Raw genomic sequence first — 16,541 nt, 5'->3', positions numbered from 1 at the left:
GTGCATTTATGCATGAGTATGTGTGTGTGGAAGTCTGAGCCGCTCACCCATGCAAATGTCTTGCATAATAGATGAGCTTGCAATCCCCGTGTTATTCTAACCCTGAAGGAAAAGAAAGGAGGAAAGACGGGCAGAGTAAAGGAAAACCAAGACTTGACGAGGCAAAATCAAGTTTTTAAATTTAGTCTTTGTGCCTTCAGCAATCATGAAAAATAATTTGGACTGGAGAGACAAAGAAACACAATTCTAGTGCAGAAAGGATGTACTAGAAAGTGGATTTTCTTTTTGGTGTCCGTAAGCTTCAACCTTCAATGTCTTCCCCATGTTTTGGATTAAACTTCTTGCTGGACTAAGAATCATCATGATACAATGGTGGCCCGAGTGCTAGAGGTGGAATTTATATTTCTTTCAACGAGTTTATTAGTTTTAGCAACATGCGGTAAGGGTTTTATTTATCTATATATCTGTCTCTGTCATGTAATTTCACAACTGCAAAAGATCAATTCTGTTTAAGTTCGTATGCTATTCTTTTTTAGTTTACTCATGACTAAAAAGTAATACTATGGTACACATTTGTAGTGTAGGGAACAAAACTAATGCTAAATGTCTGTAGCATATACAGAGACTCAAACCTATAAGCTTATATATATATATATATATATATATATATATATATATATATATATATATATATATATATATATATATATATATATTTATATTTATTTTTTTATTTTTATTTTTTTAAACTAAATTTTGTGTGTGTGTGTGTGTGTAATCAATCCTGGCTTCAGCTGAACATAGGCAAGGCACATGACACCTCCATCTTTGTTTCCTTCACACACATGAACACAAACGCACGCATGGTGTTATCTCTCTCCTTCAGCCCTTCAGATAAATCACACTGGAGAGGTGGTGTATCAGGATGCCAGTGTGTATGGGGTGGTGGACAAAGCTGTGGTTCTGGAATGTGGAGCAGTGTTACCTGATTTATACATATGGAGCTTCACTGAGCCAGGCACAGATGCCATCAAAGCGGTGCTCTACGATTTGGGGAAAGGGCCGAGGATCCAGAAGCTTGCTAAGATGGTCGGACCAGTGACGATCCTCCCAAACACGGCATCGATAAGCATCGAGAAACTGCCTCTGGCTGCACATGGCTTGTTCACCTGTCAGGCTTTCTATGACATTGAAGATGAGCCTATAGTTTACTACTACTACGTACATCTGACTGTCCAAGGTAAGAGTCTCACCTGTAGGTACGACTATGTTTAGAAGTATCATAGTTGAACACTGGAATAACTTCTGAGAACAGACAAAGTCTGCATCAGAGGTGACAGATGAAGACCATGTTTAGTAAAAATCACACATTTTTAACTCCCAACCTGGGAGAACTTGAACAAATTCCAGGAGCAATACTTGAGATTAACTTTTGAGATTAGCAGCTAAAATGGCAATCAGAACCCCTGACCTCAAATGTCTTTTCTGGTAAACATCAGGCCTAAAAAAAAACAAACATGTCAGCCATTTATCCCAATCACTGTCTAAGCAAAGGCAGCTGGTAGTAGAAACGCCCCTTCCAACAAGAAGAAACCAGTTTCATGTTTCCCTGCTGAGGGTATTGAAAGGTTTAAGTTGACTTCATCAAGCACAATCAAGCAATGAAGGCCCGGTTCTGGTAGCGCTCAGTGGGTCATTCCATGTGAAATCAGTTTGGGTTGTTTAGTGTAGACAGTGCCAGCATATAAACATCTTAACAAAGGGACTGAGTCATGACATGAGCCTTTTCAGCAGCATTCAAGTAGATTGTAATCAATTTGTAGTAAGAGATTTGATCAGGTGAATGATTTTGAATAAAATCATGATTAAGTTCAGCAATCCACCTGCCACGTTTTTCCAAAAAGATTTAGACAGTAAGATCTTTAGATGTGTGTGTCTGGTGTTCTCATTGGCAAAAAACAGAGTTAGCACCAAAGACACAATGTTTGAAACCAAAACGTTAAACTTAAAGCACTGACACATGAGTACTAGGCAAGGGAGAAACGTCAAGCTATAGCTCCAAATCCATTAATGATGTTTCCTACAAGTTACTTAGAAATGGACAATTCAGGTTAAAATGACTCTGTATAAAACTTACAAATTAAATTTACAGTGTTGCACTTCTAAAATCACTGCCTTCTGTGATTGTGTTTCCGATACAGTTCCTGTCAGTAAGCCGTATCTCGTGATGAGTGAAGCTTCTCCAATTGAAGGATCTTCAATATGGATGAACTGCAGTGTTGAAAATGGTTCTGAACCGCTTCAGTACAAGTGGCAACATAAAACTCTCAATGAAGACATTTCTGACTTATCGCAGAACAGCAGCATCATCACTGTGACCAGCATCAGCAGAAACTACACTGGCTGGTACCACTGTGAAGTCAGCAACGCTGTCAACAATGACACCTCTAACCGCTTATTGATAAATGTCACATGTAAGTATTTTGGATTTTCCTACTAGGTGCAGATTAGATGCAGATAAAACATAAAATTGCATCAAAATGCTTTCCTCTTGTTTGTTTTTCCACTTTAACTTTTTTCTCTACTTTGACAGTTTTTTTTTTTTTTAGAATAATTCTGAAAACCTTTTAAAATTTATTATCAAGCAAATATAACTTTTTACTCTCAAGACAGTGTAAAAAGACCTCTAAAGTCTTCTAAAGTTTGTTTCAAATTGCTCTGAGTAGACTGTCTATCTCTGACCTACATTTTGGCACTCTGCTCATATCGTTTGTCTTCAGATGGTCCGGATGAACCTCAGATAGGTGTGACTCCATTCCATATAACAAAGCATGGATACTCCGCTCTGGAGAATGAGACTGTTTCCATGTACTGTGAAGCCCAGTCCAATCCAGGCAGCCAGTACATCTGGTTTTACAATGATTCAAAAATTTCCACAAGACCACTCCTCGCTATAGACAAGCTCCTCCGAAGCCACACTGGCAACTACACCTGCGTGGCCCAGAACTCCCACCTCCACACCCAGTCCAGTAAAACCCTCAGCCTGACTGTTTACTGTGAGTGTGACCTATGACTACAACATTTCATTAATCATCACTTTCCCACATTAATCTCTGTTGTCAGTCTCAAGTTCTTCAATGTTAAAATATTTCAATTCAAACATCCTGAAAACTATAACCATACACACAAACCTCTTAATTTAAGCTCTAATTCACTGCAAATTTATTGATAACACATGTTTTTTGGTCCTGCAGACCCTCCAGATGGCTCCCCCATGTGCTCTGTGGAGTCTGCACTCAACCACACTGCTCTCAGGCTCCTCTGCTCCTGGCTCGGAGGATTTCCCTCCCTGTCCCTCAACTGGACCGGAGACCCAATACAGGCAGGCCAAAAACAAGTCGACACAGGGCAACAACAACCTCGTCTAACTACCAACGTCATGATGCTCCCGTCTGAGACGCTGAATCGTAACAGCAGCGTGTTCACGTGCGTCGGCTCCCATCCTGCTCTCCAAAAACCTACACAGTGCAGCGCGCGTAGCTGTGAGAACCAAAATAATCTCTCATAAATAACTGGACAGAAAACTTGCTCTCTTCACCTCTTTTTTCTTCTCACCAGATATCCCTCCTTCAGAGCCGCTGTGTTTCACCAACGTGACCAATGATAGGCAGTATCTGATGCTGTCCTGTGCCTGGAATGGAGGGCTACCCAAAGCACTGGTGTGGTGGGAAGGACCAGGAAACCAAAGCAAGGATGGACAAGAAGACTCAAACATCCTGCTCCTTCCATATGGGACAGCCCACAGTGGGAAACCCTACACCTGCTATGCCAAACACCCACTCCTGACTGCAGCAAAGACCTGCAGAATCACACTGGGTCAGTGCTCATCTTCGCTGTGCAGAACAATCAACTACTACTTCCAATGAATTTGGAAATGTGCAGAGAAACCTGCAAAGCATAAATTAAGTGACAGTTATCTTTTTGTAAATATTTTTTTTGAAGTTTCATTACATGCAACATGCTGGTGTTTCATACACACCATAAATAATTATAAAAACTCTTCACTCAGTGAACACTACATTGTCTTCTGTCTCCCTACATCTGCGTTTCATTTTCTTTGTAGTCTCTGTCAGTAAGCCGATCCTCCTGACGAGCAACGCATCCCCAAATTTAGGATCTTCTATCTGGATGCACTGCAACATTGGGAATGGGACTGAGCCAATACATTACATGTGGCAGCATCAACTGTATAATGAAAACTTCACAACATTTGCACAGGGCAGCACCAGCTTCATTAATATCACAGACATTGTCCGTAACCAGACTGGCTGGTACCGCTGCGCTGCAGGAAACGCCGTCAACAGAGAGAGCTCAGAAAGGTTATGGCTCAACGTCACATGTAAGTAGTAAAGGATCCACTAAATAAATTCCCTGTGCTCTGCATATTGTGTTAAATGTTCTTAAATTGCCTAATTTGCTTTGCACTCCACAACTTAAGTAATTGCTACCCTCTATATAATTTAATATTGGCATAAATGAGGCTGCTTTGTTAAAGCCTCAGAGAAATGGAGGCTTTTCTTCAGCAGGGACAGGAAAACTTGTCAGAATGAACTAAAAACAGGACAGTCATGGAAGGAAAGCTAAAAGATTTGGGACTGGGTTCACCTTCCAGAATGACAGAAACACTCCACCCATTCTGCAGTTAGATGATTGACAGCGCTGATCTTAACAATGTTCATGTTATTTCTGCTCAGTTGGTCCAGATGTTCCTCAGATAGACGTGGCTCCAACCAGTGTTGTACAGCGGGGCTACACCGCGCTAGAGAATGAGACGGTTTCACTGACATGCCGAGTCCAGTCCAATCCAGCCGGTCACTACGTCTGGTTCCACAATGACTCTGAAGTGTATTCTGGACCGCAACTCGTCATCACAAAGATCCACCGTCTGCACACTGGTGACTACACCTGTGTGGGACAAAACTCCTACCTGAACACGCAGTCCAGGAAAACCATCACCCTGACAGTTTACTGTAAGTGGGACTTTAAGATTCAGACCATTTCTCAAAACTGACAGTCTTCAAAGCAAGAAGGTACACTGGCATCTTTCTGTCATCATAAGATGATTTGAATAATAACTAAAATCCCTAATATGTTTTTTTTATCTAACCACTTCATGCAGATTCATACATTTTAGTCACAAATAGTTTTATCAAATGCTTTCTTCATTCTCAATACATTTTCAATCAGGAATATTACTGATGCCTTACCACCTCCCATCTCTGTTTCCTAGGCAAATAAGTGCCCAATGCAAACATGTCAAAAGCTTAAATAATTAATTATTAAATTGCATAGTAACTTGAATATTTTTAGCTGTTTTTAAGACGATGAAAATTCACTCTGGCCTTGGCCCAACTTGGACAAACTGTTACTTTCAGTCTTAAGGTCTACTTAATCCAGATTTACACTCAGATAATACAGTTATCTGCTGCAGACATTAACTGCCTATAAGGACTTAACAAGAAATCACTTCAATACTTAGCTTTCAACAAATCATTGAAAAGGACTCTCTTAGTTTCACAGATGAGTATGAAATCTTAAGAATGAAATGATTATATATTTTTATATATTAGTCCCCACATATTCAATAGCTTTTTCTCTCATTATGACAGATTTGATATAAATTGTGAGACAGCATATGCAACATTTTCTTAGTCACACTTATAACAACTGATTTTATTAATGACAGAATCACCTGCTACTTTATTTTCAATCATGATTCAATAAAATTGTTTTAGACGCAGAGGTATTTTTTTAAATTTCTTTCTAGTTATTGCCACATAAACTTTTAAATGCTCTTATGATGCAGTAGAGAATATGGGATCATGTAGATAGTTGCTGTTCTGACAACCAACAGCTGGAAATTATTAAATGATCTACATCAGCTATGTTAGTGAATCTGCATAAATGTTTAGTACACTTCCCTCCCCAGTAACTCACTTCTTACTGTACATATTTAATCCCTGCAGATCCACCTGACGGCTCCCCCATCTGCTCCGTGCAACCGGTTCTGAATCACACCTCACTGAAGCTGCTCTGTGTCTGGCCCGGTGGACTCCCCTCCCCGTCCCTTCACTGGACTGGAGACCTGATCCCTGCAGGACAAGTAAATCCATTGGGCGCAGACGTTTTGCTGCCCTCTGGAGGTTTAACTGCTAACAGCAGCTTGTTTACCTGTCACGGCTCTCATGCTGCTCTAAAGCAACAGATGAATTGCAGCACTGTCACATGTGAGTCCAGAAAGCTCAATAAAAATGATGAATGAGAGAAAGTCATTCAGTCCTGTGTTACTCCCTCTGCTCCAGATATCCCCTTTGCAGAGCCTGTGTGTTTCGCCAATGTGACGGATGACAAACAGTTTCTGGTGCTGTCCTGCTCCTGGGGTGGAGGGCTCCCGAAGGCGTTGCTGTGGTGGAAAGGTCCAGGTGGTCAGGGCAAAAACGGAGAAGAGAGCTCCAACGTTCTGATTGTTCGTTACAGCACCTTTCAGTTTGGGAAGGCCTACGTGTGCTCTGCTAAACACCCGCTTGTGACTCAAACGAAAACCTGTGGACTTACACTGGGTCAGTTCTCATGGTCACACACAGCAAAAATGATTTGGGAATTAGATATATTTTGCAGATGAAGTCCAATTTTTATGTATCTCTGTAATGGCAAAAACACAGAGCTTGTTATGTGAAGCGTAACGCCATAAATTCTGATTTATATACATGAATTTAGAAGAACCAATCACCTCAATTTAATCGCAAAACATTAGGAACTGCAACAGTATAAAGCATAACAAAGTCAGAGCATTTAAAGCTGCGTTGCCACCTTAAGACTGGCATTCAATGTGCTTGTAACTTCGCACATTCAAGTATTTAATGTTTGTTTAACAATGATGAAAATGGTTGCTGAATTTGAGTTGATACAACGTAAAATTGTCAGTGTGTGGATATTTTTTCACAGGGACATATAATTTCTAGTAAGACATAAAAATACAAATGATCATTTTTTTACTTATTCCACTTAAATAACATTTTATAACCTGTTTGTCATAAATATATCAGTTACAGTCAGTTTAAAAAAAACAAGTCAAAACCTTACCTATAAACAAATGTATGACCACTGTTTTACTCTGTTATGTGAATATTTTGAAATGCAACCAAGTCCACATAAAATATTCACATATATAATGCGAGCCTTTGATTGATTTGATGCTGGATTTGTTTTTTTCACAGTCCCTGTTAGTAAACCATCTGTCCTGATAAGAGACACGCTCCCAGAGGAAGGAGCGACGGTAAAGATGCATTGCAATGTGGAAAATGGGACTGAGCCCATTCAGTATGTGTGGCAGCGTGAAATTGAAAGAGGCAGCATCACAACATTTGCTCAGGGCAGCAACAGCAGCAATATCACCATGAGCAACGTCAACCGGAGCCACACTGGCCGGTACCGCTGTGTAGGCAGCAACTTCCTCAACACTGAAAACTCTGACTGGGTGTTTTTGGACATTATCTGTAAGTAATTGTAAATTATGCTTACATATTAGTAGGAGCTTATGATTTTTCCAAACATTGTTTTTTTTAACCTAAACTTTTACAAAACTTTAATTGGAAGTAAACAGTAAGTTCCATAAAAATTACAAGAAAGTACATGTACCTACCAGGTTTTGAAAAAGAAGCTCTCATAGATTTTTTTCTCATAATTGCGTAACACAGAGCGATAACCCACAGAACAAAATCAAGTTATCATGTAAATTCTGAAAATGTAAAGTTCTACAAAATGCTGCTTAGTAAATTTCATAAAGCTAGCCTCTAGATAACAGATACCAATATCTTTATTATCTTGTGCTTTTTTAGAAGCTAATTTACTATATTGAGCACAGCGTTCAGCAATTGACTGTGTTCACACTCTTTTTTTTTCTCAGTCGGCCCAGATGTTCCTCAGATTGACGTGACTTCATACAGTGTAACAGATCGAGGATTCTCAGCTCTGGAAACTGAGCCGGTTTCTTTGTCATGTCAAGCCCAGTCCAATCCAGCCAGTCAGTACATCTGGTTCTACAACAACTCCCAGGTGTTCACTGGGCCACAGTACACCATTGCCAAGGTCCTCCGTGTGCACACTGGTGACTACACCTGCTTGGCGCAAAACTCCCACCTGAACACGCGCTCCAGGAAAACCGTCGGCCTTGTTGTCTACTGTGAGTGTGACCTCTGACCTTGAACCAGCACTCACATAAATGGAAACCATGGTAACAATTCTGAACAGCCCGAAGTGACCCAATTCTGATTTGTTTGCCTTAAAGCGACCTGTATCTTTTCATGACAGTTTGAACAACACAGGTTGGATTTTTTTTGAAATGCGACCCAGGCTACCTGGATATCCGATAATGCGCGTCTGATCTTTTCAAATGTGACCTGAATCCTAACGGCCAGGTCGCGTTCATCCGACCTGAACGGCATTTATACTCGACAAACATCCCTATTCCGTACAAGCGGGAAGAAAAACAACAACCATGACGGATTACAATGAGGATTAAGTTGTTAATATGCTGACTCTGGTCGGACAACAACTTACATTTTTTAAGTTAAAAATCGTAAGCTATGCTCCACCGTTAGCATCCACGTTTACTTCCGCAAACACTACGTTTTATGGCGGTTGGCAGAACACTGAGCACGCTCTGCGTGTGTGATGTTATTGCGCCCTCTACTGCTTATGCGAGACACTTTCAAGTCGTTTGCATTTCACACTGGCGAACACATAAAGGTTGCACGTATTTGGAAGTGTGAACGAACACGCCATAAAAAAAAAAAATCCTATTGACAAAAAAATCGTAATTTGGGTCACTTCATGCTGCATTGTGAACGTAGTCAAACTGAGGCTTTGGCTGTTTTTATCTATTCCTGTTTAATGTAGCTGGCTCTTGTTTTCACTTTGTGTACTTTCTTAGAACAGTTTATTGAAAGGAAACCCTTTATTCTCGGAATTTTTAAGGATGGTAGTAGGCTGATTTAATAACACTTTCTGCTGAAACTAAAATTTAAATCTGAGACGGTACCAACACCAAAGTTAACCTCTATGAATCTACTTACTTTGGCCTTTCCCACTCGTTAGCATGTTGTACCTACTTAACTGTAAAAAACTGCGGTCATGGAGACACAGAAATATAAAGTCCAAAATTAAAATGTTATCAATATGATAATTTATTAGAAAACTTGCTATTTAACAGTGGTCTGGAAATAGAGCCTTGTGGAACTTAATATTTATAACTGGGAAATGACCCAAAGTGATTTCAGCCTACCAAATAAGATCTGAACCCAGTACTTCAAAATGATGCTGTACATGGAGATGCATCTGTCCATGAACAGTGAGAGGTAAAGTGCAAGTGTAGTGCCACAGAGTTCATCCTCCCCATTTTACCTCCCTGTCTTTTGTGCTTCTCTAATTCATTTCCACTCCCTTTATTCCTCATAAAGTGATTGTTGATCATTTTAAATACATTCATGACATAGATCTCATATAGTTGGTAAAAGAAAACCAACCATGATGTTTTTTCTGACTCACTCATTAATTTACTGATCTATACTAAATTCCCACAGACCCTCCAGCTGGCTCCCCCTCCTGCTCTATGGAAGCGGTTCAGAATCATACGTCTCTTAGTCTTCTCTGCTCATGGTCTGGGGGACTCCCTTCCCCGTCCCTTCGCTGGACTGGGGATGTAATAACAGCGGAAACAGAACTGCAAACAAATCTACAAAACAGTGCTGCCATCTTGCTGCCATCTGAAGGCAGGATTCCTAACAACAGCTTGTTCACTTGCATTGGGGCACATCCGGCCAGAAAACAGCAAGCAGAATGCAGCACGCGTACATGTAGGTTCACACATAAAAAGAAATAGTCAATACTGAAAAGTTGTTGTTAAAATTAAGACCTTACTTTTTTCCGCTCCTTACAGACATTCCCCCTGCAGAACCGGTGTGTTTTGCCTACGTCACAAACACTCAGCAATACCTGATGCTGTCCTGCTCCTGGGATGGAGGGGCCCCAAAGGCCCTAGTATGGTGGGAGGGACCAGGGGGCCAAAGCAAAGGAGGTCAAGAAAACTCCAACATCTTGGTCCTCCGTTATGGGACGGCCCGAAGTGGGACACCGTACACCTGCTACGCTAAACACCCACTTCTGGTGGAAGCAAAGAGTTGCAGACTCACACTAGGTCAGTCCTTACGATCGCTGTGCCAAACAGTAAACAGCAGAAGGGATTTTTGTTTTAAAAAAATACTTAATATCTTTCATTTTCAGAGGCCCCGGTGTTGTTGACACAGCGCAGAGTCATCTCTGTGTTCGAGGGGAGTGACGTTCAGCTCACCTGCAATCTGAGAGCCAATTACCTTCCAGCCAATGAAATCACCTGGTTCAACAATCAGGGCGTGGATGTCCGAGACACTTCGAAGTACATGCTGCTGCGTACGTCTGCCTGGGCCAACCTGACTGTAAGAGAAACCGACGAGTTGCAGGACAGCGGAGAATACAGATGCTCCACTTCAAACGCAGTGGGAGGCGCTGAGATCAACATCACTCTGGTGGTCCAGAGTAAGAATCTCTTTGGATTTTCTAAATTTGGTAACTGATATTATAAGACCAGTTTTGAGGGCACATTTATTTTTGCTTTGCCTCTGAATCAGAATACCCCATGCCGCCCAATGCCACCCTGATCAGAGCAACGTACAACAGCCGACAGCGTACCGAGGTGGAGCTGGAGTGGCAGGTCGACGGTAGGGAGGAGACTGGAGGATGGACTGGTTTCCACCTGGAGCACCAGTGGGTGTCTGAGCGACCAAACAAGAGAGGGAGCAGCAATATTTCACAGCTGCAGATGGAGGAGAGGATTGGTTCCCAAGACTGGTACCGTATCATCATCCAGGATCCAAGCAGCAGGAGTCACACAGTTCGAGGACTGACTCCGACCGTTACCTACCAGTTCCGCATAACACCCATCAACCACCGCACCATCGGACACCCGTCTGTAGCCAGGACTCCAGGTAGCAAAGAGAAAATTTAGAAAGCCTGGTGGTCTTTGAGGGCCAAACATATTTTCTCTCAGAGAAAGTATCTGAAAAAAATGATCAAGTAAATGTCTGTACATTTACTTGAGTAACTTTTTTGAAAAAATTTACTTTTCATTTTTTGTTACTTATATGAATTGTTGACATTTTGGTCCTGAAAATACCAAAATTTCTACTTAGCTTTATATTTTGGTCCATCTGATTATGTCATTTTATATATTAAATGATTGATAATTTGATCAGTTACTCAGTACTAGAGTAGACTTTTTTACCAAATATTTTTTACTCTTACTTGAATAATTTCTTTGATGGCTACGTTTTACTTGAGTAAAAATTAATGCTGCTCTTACTAGAGTAAATTTTTGGTACTCTGCCCACCTCTGGAAATGATGACATGTAATTAACATCTTTCACTTGCTTCCCCTTCACATTATTTTATTGCTTTTTTCAACACATCATTTAAGTTTTGGTTTTTTAAATAATTGCAGAATTAGTTGTTTAATGCGATGGAATAATAAGGATGAAACTATTTTATGATTGGTGTAAGAGGCAGGTCTCAGTACCAGATAATTCACATAAATTCTAATTTAATCCGGAAAAAATGAAAAGAGTTATTGGCCATAATGGGGTATAATATACTTTCAGAGTGATTAGGTGATTCTACTGAAAAGACACTGGGTGAGACATTTGTGGAGTTTTTTTTCTATTTAATCTTTAATCTTTGTGCATCTGTGATGTTTTTCAGTGGAACTGCATGACAACATGTATCCTGCTGTGGTTGGAGCAGCTGTTGGTGGGATGCTCTTTGCAGCCATTCCTACTGTGCTGCTGCTTGTTTTCATCATACGTAACCGGGATAGCAATCCTCGTAAGTCTCACTCATTAAAGGCTCTTTGAAAAAGCTATACACTGCATATATTTTGTCCTCAAAAACTCTGTTTGCATTTTAGTTTAGTACAAATCCGGATACATTTGTAGTGTTGGCTAAAGCTCATGGCTAGCGAACTTGGGACCAAGACCAAAGCAGGCTTTTACTGTCTTTAAAAACTCAAGTCCTAAAAAATTTAAAGCAATATATGCAAGCATTACTTTAGAAATTTTTTAACTATTGTCACATTATAACTGGGTGTTTATTAGCAAATAAACTAATGATTAGCTATACAGGAAGTGGACGCTAGAGGCTATCTGCCAACAGTGATTTGGATGTAAAATGCAAAAATAGTGTGTTAAGTAAAGACATTTGGTTTTATTTTTACACTGATTTACCGTTCTATCAGACATCTGTTCTGACCTAATATATTTAACATGTGCGGCTAACAGCATGTGTTGCACACAGGAAGCTCATTGCTAATATGATATCTCCAACCTCCAATTTCTATGTAAACAATTGATGGTTTCTCTGTTTATAACTACCCAATGCAAACAATATGCTCATTAAAAAAACACACAAATATCATTTGCACAAACCCCCATAACATTTTTGAGACTGGAGTTGATTTAAGGCAGTGAAAGCCTTAAAACAAAATTCTGAAATGCTGCTTTAATATAGACACCAAGATGTGTTGTGCTATATTAACAGTTTTTGCTTTCTTTCCTCAGGACTACATGCAATGCTTTTTGGCTCGTGAGTATTTAAGCATTTATCTCTACACAAATAAGGCAGCTTTAGTTAATTAACTGATTCTCTGTAAAGACATTTGATTTATTTTTTCCTGCTATTCCAGGCAGCACAGCCAATCCAGAGAAAATATTAACTTCCCAGAGGACGAGGTGGTTGCCGACTCAGATGGTGGGCTAGAGAACACTACTGGATCAGGCAAGAAAAAGTCATGGCAAACACATCAATCTAAGAGTAGAGCCTAAATGTGATCACAATATAAAAACAGGACAGTAAAGCTCAGTCTTGAACGTTCATAGGGAATTGTAGAAACATTACCCTGTTTTTTCCAGGTCCAACTTCAGCAGAACCAAAGGCATCATCTTCTCTCACCCCAGGCAAGCATCTCCCACTGCAGACGTAACGAGCCGCTAACCGCCGTTTGCACCAGCTACAAGATCATAACTGTGTGAATCTAAATCATTTGGGTATCAATAAATCCTGTGTTATTTTTATAGACTGTAGGCAGTTTGATTCGTCACACCAATGCATTTAATCAATCTATGAACAATTTATTTTAAGAAATGATTTGCTTGTTTAGGTAGTGACCGGGATTTAGTTTTTAATTTAGCTTTTAACGACTGCAGGAGATGATGGGATGTAAGAATTCAGAAAAAAGAAAGATATATGTCTGAATGTCACTTGTGCAATGTGTAATTACGTTACTATTAGTTTTTTTCTTCACCACTCAGTGTCATTTAGCCTTTACAAGCAATTGACGACATGCTGAAATAAGGGTTTATGTTTAAAACATTAAAAGTGTGTTTTTATTTTTACAACATGTAAACTTATCTCCAAAAGACTGTCTGTGTCACAAAATAATGTATGTATGCTTTTAAAAATGGTTAAGTTATGCTCAATTCAAATTAAACATGCTTGTTTATTTAAATCAAAAGTCAGTTTTACATAACATTCAGCATTTTTACACTAGATGTTCTTCCCATTAAATCTATATTAAAAGGGGTTTTCTGTACTGAATCTGTAAAATGACATTAAAATAAAGAAGACTTCTTCCCTCTCAATTTTAAGACTAATGCAAATTTCAGATTAAAGTGGTATAATTTCAGATTATGACACAATCTGAAATGTCATTTATGAAGTTGAATGTGTTACTGTCTCCTGAGGTGTGTTTCCAACCAATTTAATTACATGTGGTCTGGCAAAATCCAATACTCTTAAAATATTTTTTTCATTTGGCCTCATATTGCCAAGTTTTCAATTATTCCATCACTTAACCACAGAAGAGATCTGAAAATAATTGAAATTATGGGTTCTCTAAATTCTGGTTTTCCATAACAAATGTGTTAAAACGTGCTAAACAAAATTTTGAGTCAAAGGCCAAAACAAGGAATAAAAATAGAAACTGTGTGTAGATTATAATGACACTAAATTAAATTCTGGGATTTGAGTAGTTTTTGAATGATAATAAACACGATTCATGAAAACGTACTTGGCTTATTTATAGGTACAAAATTAAAGAAGGAAGCAGCAAAGCATTGGTAAGGAATTGGGAGTTTCTAAATCCCTCTCTGCAGTGAACTGGATCCCAACTAACACAGGCTGAATTTCCCTTCAGATGCAGGTCACCTTCATGGTCAGACATGGTGAGTTATTTTGAGCTTTTAGCTGTATTAGCTACGCTAAGACAGGATGTAGGTTCATGAATAGTTTAGTATTAAATCCCAGGACGTAAACAATGCATGTGTTCCAGCTCAAAACGACGGTTTTCAGTTTCTACTAATTCCTAAAATTCTGATTTCTAAAAGTCCCAAATAGGATTTGACTGGAAAATCCCCATTTTAAAATGAAACAGTTTCAGATTTGCATCTGGTGCATAAATGATTAATAACATTAAGAGCACATTGTGTCTTTAGAGTAGATGAAAAGAAACACTGGGTTGCAAAGTGTCAGGAACACAATGGCTGTTTTCTTTCTCATTTTATTTAATGTAACTTGTATAATTTCATATGGATATCAGCTGTAGACTGAAACCTTGCAGAGCCATTGACCTTACCTTTAGTCTCTGCTTGCCCTTGCCAGGTAACGAAAACTGATCTCTGTCCTGCATCCATTCATGAAAAACATCTCACATTACATTCTCACGGATCCACTTGACAGTCTCTCCTCCTCTTTCGCTTGTGTAAGCTTGCTCAGTCTCCTATTAAAATGAAACACATAATTCAGAAATGGTGTGTCCGTGAAGATAAATAACTACATTAGAGTTTATCTTTGAATGTGGGAATTTAAAGCCGTGGACATTGCAGAACATTGTGAGCACACAGAATTATGATCAGATGCCTGATTTTTTTAAATTTATTCAGATCCTAATCTGGTTGAAAAAGTTTGCTGTGTCTCTTTAATCCTCCCTGACCTTAGAGATTACAATGCGAAGCCTTTTATATTAACTTAATGGGGTTAGTCATGGAGATATCAGCTTGCTATAGCTTTTTGCAACTTTTATATTATTCTTTTTGTGCAGAATAGGTCAAAGGACTGTAAGATATCAATGAAACAAATAAGAAAATATGAAATTTGCATTTCATGTTTTTATACAATATAAGTATTCACACCTACTTTTAACTTTTCATAAAATACCTTTTATATCCTTCACAGGTGCTCATATCTTTTTACCAGCTTCATATATATGAACACTTTTTTTTTTTTTTTTGCAAATTTTTCTTTACATAATGACTCAAGTTCAGTCAAACTGGACAATTTCCAAGTTTTGTTACAGATTCTCAACAGAAGTCTGAATTGATTTTGATTTAATTATTCTGACACATGATCATACTTTTATCTAAAACACTTAGCTTTTTCCTGTCACTGCCCTGCTGAAGGGTCAACATCCAGCACAGCACCTGACCTTTTCAAGCCTCTAAGAGGTTTCCTCTTAACACCGCCTGTATTTAATTAATCTACCTTTCTATCAACTCTGCTCCACTTTGTTTCTGCTGACTAAAAGCATCCCCAGATTATTTCTTAATTTTCTAAAAACATTTTGCATTTTGCATTTATGCTGAGGTTTTCAATCTGATCAGAACACCTTCTTCCGTGATTGCAACGTCCCTGGCAGCGTTGTAAAGAAAAGTGGGCCAAAATTCTTCCACGGCGGTGCAGAGGCCAAACAGTAAACAATGAACACCATTGGCTCCCACTTTGTTGCAGAGTGCACTTTTGAGGTCCTGTATTGACTCTGGTAGCTCTCCATGGCCAAGCATTAGGTTACACAAGAGGACGTCTGCATCCATACTTTCCTACAGGTGCGCAAAAGGCCTTTAATAATCAGAGCCTGCTGATGATGGCCTATGCAAAGCTGGAAACAATAGAGAGACAGTACTTTTTATTCACTGTCCCCCAGACTCTGGAACTCACTTCCTTTGGAGTGGAGTCTTTCTTTGTTTATTGCATAAATCTCTCACTCAACTAATTTTTATTAAATCAAAAGAAAACTATATTAAAACCTTCGAAAAGTAAAAAAAAAATAATAATAAGTGTAAGATAGCATCTAACAGAAAGTTCAACAAAACCTAACTAAGGTAACATCAATAGCTGCAAAAATAAATATTGTGCACATGTACTAGGTTTATTTCCCCACAGTTTTCTGTCCTCATTTTGATTCATTAATGGCTTGTCTGTTCTTTTCTCAAACAGAGCTGCAAAATTTTAAACTTCATCCACATTATCAACACTTTAATGAACTGGATCTAAATCTAAGAAAGAACTATTCAGTGTCAGTGGCACTATCTTCCAGACATGTAATGTTCCTGGAGTGCAGATGC

The 16,541-nt window shown here is 39.1% G+C and overlaps 1 protein-coding gene across 1 annotated transcript; it reads left to right on the top strand.

Annotated features, from left to right (window-relative positions):
* The first annotated feature begins 2,227 nt into the window (after positions 1-2,227).
* LOC106921098 (V-set and immunoglobulin domain containing 10 like 2) lies at positions 2,228-13,657 on the top strand. The gene is made up of 18 exons (XM_088012679.1): positions 2,228-2,474; positions 2,781-3,056; positions 3,255-3,542; positions 3,619-3,876; positions 4,124-4,399; positions 4,755-5,030; positions 6,027-6,287; positions 6,363-6,620; positions 7,278-7,556; positions 7,967-8,242; positions 9,642-9,914; positions 9,998-10,255; positions 10,342-10,632; positions 10,725-11,081; positions 11,851-11,973; positions 12,705-12,729; positions 12,830-12,924; positions 13,050-13,657. The coding sequence occupies exons 1-18, from the start codon at positions 2,228-2,230 to the stop codon at positions 13,124-13,126; spliced, it is 4,194 nt and encodes a 1,397-aa protein (XP_087868805.1). The 3' UTR covers positions 13,127-13,657.
* Positions 13,658-16,541: the final 2,884 nt, after the last annotated feature.

This window comes from Poecilia mexicana, unplaced genomic scaffold (assembly GCF_051168715.1).
Source record: "Poecilia mexicana isolate PSO_F unplaced genomic scaffold, ASM5116871v1 scaffold_14, whole genome shotgun sequence".
NCBI classification, from domain to species: Eukaryota; Metazoa; Chordata; class Actinopteri; order Cyprinodontiformes; family Poeciliidae; genus Poecilia; species Poecilia mexicana.
The sequence above is the reverse complement of the archived record's forward strand: the minus strand, read 5'-3'. Positions and strand labels throughout refer to the sequence as shown.

Excerpts from the sequence above, each read along its gene's own strand:
- LOC106921098 (XM_088012679.1), top strand. The coding sequence starts at position 2,228 with ATGAGTGAAGCTTCTCCAATTGAAGGATCTTCAATATGGATGAACTGC. Across the intron at positions 9,915-9,997 it reads AGAATGCAGCACGCGTACAT|ACATTCCCCCTGCAGAACCG; the intron begins GTAGGTTCACAC and ends CGCTCCTTACAG. Across the intron at positions 11,082-11,850 it reads GTCTGTAGCCAGGACTCCAG|TGGAACTGCATGACAACATG; the intron begins GTAGCAAAGAGA and ends GATGTTTTTCAG.